The 3,955-nt window shown below is 42.3% G+C and overlaps 1 protein-coding gene across 1 annotated transcript; it reads right to left on the bottom strand.

Annotated features, from left to right (window-relative positions):
* Window positions 1-780: 780 nt before the first annotated feature.
* Window positions 781-2,095, bottom strand: LOC137362962 (probable G-protein coupled receptor 139). The gene is made up of 2 exons (XM_068027082.1): window positions 2,038-2,095; window positions 781-1,715 (listed from the first exon to the last, which is right to left on the bottom strand). The coding sequence occupies exons 1-2, from the start codon at window positions 2,093-2,095 to the stop codon at window positions 781-783; spliced, it is 993 nt and encodes a 330-aa protein (XP_067883183.1).
* Between the last annotated feature and the right edge of the window lie 1,860 nt (window positions 2,096-3,955).

Here is a 3,955-nt window from a genome sequence, read left to right as displayed (position 1 = left end):
GGGATTGGGGAGAAATTGTCAAAACTATTCGGCTCAGGGCCAGTACAGTGGAGCCTGCAATAGGTTTGGGTTGGAGGTGAAGTGAAGTTTAGTTTCAACAGGAGCAGGTGAACGGATGATCTCAATGTACATTGCAAAGAGGTCCCTGAGTTTCTCAGACTTGTTGTTGGAGATGATGGCGGGACAGGCAGGGGAGAATGTTTCAAGAAGACTGTTGGTGTGATTAGCGGTAAGTGACGCCTGTTTCATGTATTCCAGCACGATCCAGTCGTGCAGCAGATACTCTCAAGTATGTATCCTTGGATGTAGGGTAGAAAATATGGGGCCCTCTTTGAGATTTGATCAGTATTGAGAGAGTAAAGATCCCAGCAATGAACAGATGTTTCCCCCCTAACATTTGATACCATCGGCCCTCTTTTGTAAGAAAGCATTTTCATCCAATTTTACATTTTTAACTATGTGAGTTTCTTTTCTCTGGAACCAAATGATTTATGTGTTGATCCAAACTTGAATTGTAACGTTTGCCAGAACATCCTTGTGTGGGTTTGTTGCATCACAAGCTATTTAATGCCATCGGTCCTTCAAATTAACATCAGAATATTCCATAGTGTACACTTGTTATTCCTTTCTGTATTTTTTACCTTTTATTTTTCCACATTAACATCCATCGTTAATATTTTGGCCATTATACAAAAGTGGCAAAAATCTCGATGAAACAAATCAATCTTTTATTTACCTCTCGACTACTGACGAATTTTCAGGGAAACAAAAGACAGTGACTTATAAACCTGACTCCACGTCCATGCTAGTTCTCTGTTGTTTACATACATTTCCATTCAGTGTGAACAAATATCTCACCCCATTCTTCAGCTCCTCCCTGAATTTCTTTTGTGTCAGTCCATAGATACAAGTGTTTGTACACGAACAGAGAAGCTGCAGCATGAAGCCAACTTGCTGGGTTACATATATCGGGTTACTGTAATATTTGTCAGCGTAATCAAAGTTTATCACTGGCCAGTTTACAGAATGTATAACATATGTTATCCATAATAGTATGAAATTGGCAGAAATAGCGAAGAGCAAAACCATTGATTTTGTCCGATTCTTTATCTCTGGATCATTTTGATTCTCACTGCTGCTCTGGAGTCCTCTGCGGACTTTATTTGCTGCTACAATATGTTTCACTGTCAGAGCATTGAACAACAGAATTAACAGCATTGGCAATAGAGGGGTTATGATGCTGTCGATCCACTCGTACGCCTTCCAGAAGGAGGAAGTGAGAGAAGCAGCACTGGGAACACAATGCCATGGCACGTTGTCAATTATAAAGGCAGGTTCAGCTGAAATGTAAAAGGGAATGTTCCTCACACAGCTCACCAAAAACACCGTGGCGATGATCACTGTCGCTGTTTTCTCAATGCAATATTTTGATTGCAGCTTCTGACAGCAAATTGCCACAAAGCGATCAAAAGTGAAGGCCACAGTAAACCAAACAGAGCAGTCTATAGCTACCATATACATGCCGAAGTTTACAATGCATACAGGAGTCAGGAACAGGAAATTAATCGACAAATACATCCTATTGATCCGGTAAAATATCACATGGATGATAACTACCATTAGATCCGCCGCTGCCATGGCGACCAGGTATCGCGTGATACATTTTGAGAGACCACACTTGCCTCGGGATAGGATCACAATCGCCACCAAGTTAACTGTAAGAAACAGCAACACCAAAATTTACAACTAGACAATCCCAAAACCCTTGTTTCAAAAATGATGGTGTTATCGAGCAACACTTCCTCAGTAATATCATGCTCATTGGTGCTTAGTTTCTGCTCTGCCAGGGCCAATAGGTTCCAGACCTTATTGTAGGCTTGGTCCAAACATGTACCGTCGAGTTGAATTACAGAGGAGCAGCGAGACCGACTGCCCTTGACGTCAAGGCACTATTTGACCAACTGTGTATCAAGGAAACCTAACAATATTGAAGTCAATAGGAATCAGGGGAAAAGTCTCCACTAGCTGGAGTCATACAAAACAACAGGAAGATGGTTGCAATTTTTGCAGGACAATCATCTCGGCCCCAGTACATCGTTGAATGAGTTCCTTAGGGTAGTGCCTTTGGCCCAACTATTTTCCACTGACTCATCAATGACCTCTCCGCTGTCAGGTTAGAGGTGGGGATACTAGCTGATGATGACACATTGTTCCGTACAATTCACGACTCTGCTGATGCTAAAGCCATCCGTGGCACATGCACCAGGACTTGGGAATCATTCAGGCTTGGTTTGATAAGTGGCAAGTAACATTCGAGCTACACAAGTGCCAGACAATAAGCATAAATAACAAGAGATGATCTCACCACCTGCCCTTGATATTCAATGACATTAAAACCTTTGAAACGTCCATCGTCAACATCCTGAGAGTTGACATTGATAAGAAATTTCATTGGAACCGCATTATAAATACTCTGGCTATAAGAGCCATTCACAGGCTAGGAATTTTGTGGCGAGTAATTCATCTCCGGACTCCCAAAATCCAGTCCATCATCTACAAGCCATAATTCGGGAGTGTGAATGAATACTCTTTAATTGCCTGTATGAGTACATCTCCAAAAGCTCAACACCATGCAAGTCAAAGCAGCCCGCTTGATCGGCACACCATCCAACAGCTTAAACATTCACTGCGTCATCTATCAGTGCACAGTAGTCGCAGTGTACCATCTACAAGTACTACAAATCCCCATACCTCCTTCCACAACACCTTCCAAGCCTACGACCTCTACCACATGGAAGAACAAGGGCAGCAGATGCATGGGAACATCATCACCTGCCAGTTCTTGTCCAAGTCGCACACAATAGTGACTTGGAATTATGTCCCCATTCCTTCACTGCCGCTGGGTCAACATCCAGGAAATATTTTCCAAACAGCACTGTGGGTTTAGTGACACAATATGGATGCAGCGGTTCAGGACATTGGTTTGCCACCACATTCCCAATTGCAATTAGGGATAAACAATGAATACAGGCCTCGACAGCGACTCCCACAGCCAAGAAAAATAAAATCTAAAATCAATAAAGAATGTACTATAATATCAGTTCTCTGGTTGCGAATTAAGTGTAATTGTTACTGCAAATAACATTTTTGACGGGAAGTGGAACCTGTGACAAATGTAGAAAAGGATGACTGAAAATCCAAATGAAGAGTTTCATATCAGATAGCGAAAAAAGATTCTGGGGTATAAAATATACCACGGTAGTTCTGGAGAATTTGCATCTCTGAAACACATTGATGCCCCTTTAACATATGCCAGCGTCTCCAAAACTAAATACCTGAAAATCAGTTCCGCCTGAGAGGCTTATGGCCTCGACAGCAGCGAGTTCGTACTCCCACCGGTTGGATTACAGTTGAAAGCACCCTCTCACCCTGTTGGGAATGACTTAAACAAGATAGGGAATGCACTTTAACCTTGTTAGAAATGACTCATGCAACATAGAGAGTGCACTCTCGCTCTTTTGGGTTATGGTTGGTACAACATCAAGAACGCCCACTTGCCCTGTTGAGTAATAGTCCGTACACCATTGAGGTACCCTCTTGTTCTTTTGCATTATGGTTTACAAAACAAGGAGAGCGACTCCCCTTTGTGACACATGGGGTTAGATATTGACTTTTTGCCAGTGTGTGGCAGCAGAGATGTACAACAGGCTACCAGTTCGCTATCTTCCCTTTTACACTGTCACACAATGTCAAAACCGTCTCCTTTGACTTTCCATAAATTGTAAAGCTGCAGTCCATCGTGGTAGTCAGGACACTTTATGATTTCCAACAAAAAGTTTTCCATTTAGATTGAACTTTTCCAGAACAGTTACAGCTAGTTCCAGACTCCTGGTTTTTAAACAATAAGATAAGTTTTCTCCTTACCACCCATGTGCCTGGGCAAAGCACAGAATGA

Source organism: Heterodontus francisci, unplaced genomic scaffold, assembly GCF_036365525.1.
Source record: "Heterodontus francisci isolate sHetFra1 unplaced genomic scaffold, sHetFra1.hap1 HAP1_SCAFFOLD_554, whole genome shotgun sequence".
NCBI lineage: Eukaryota > Metazoa > Chordata > Chondrichthyes > Heterodontiformes > Heterodontidae > Heterodontus > Heterodontus francisci.
Note: the sequence above shows the minus strand (reverse complement) of the source record. Positions and strands in the feature narration are given on the sequence as shown.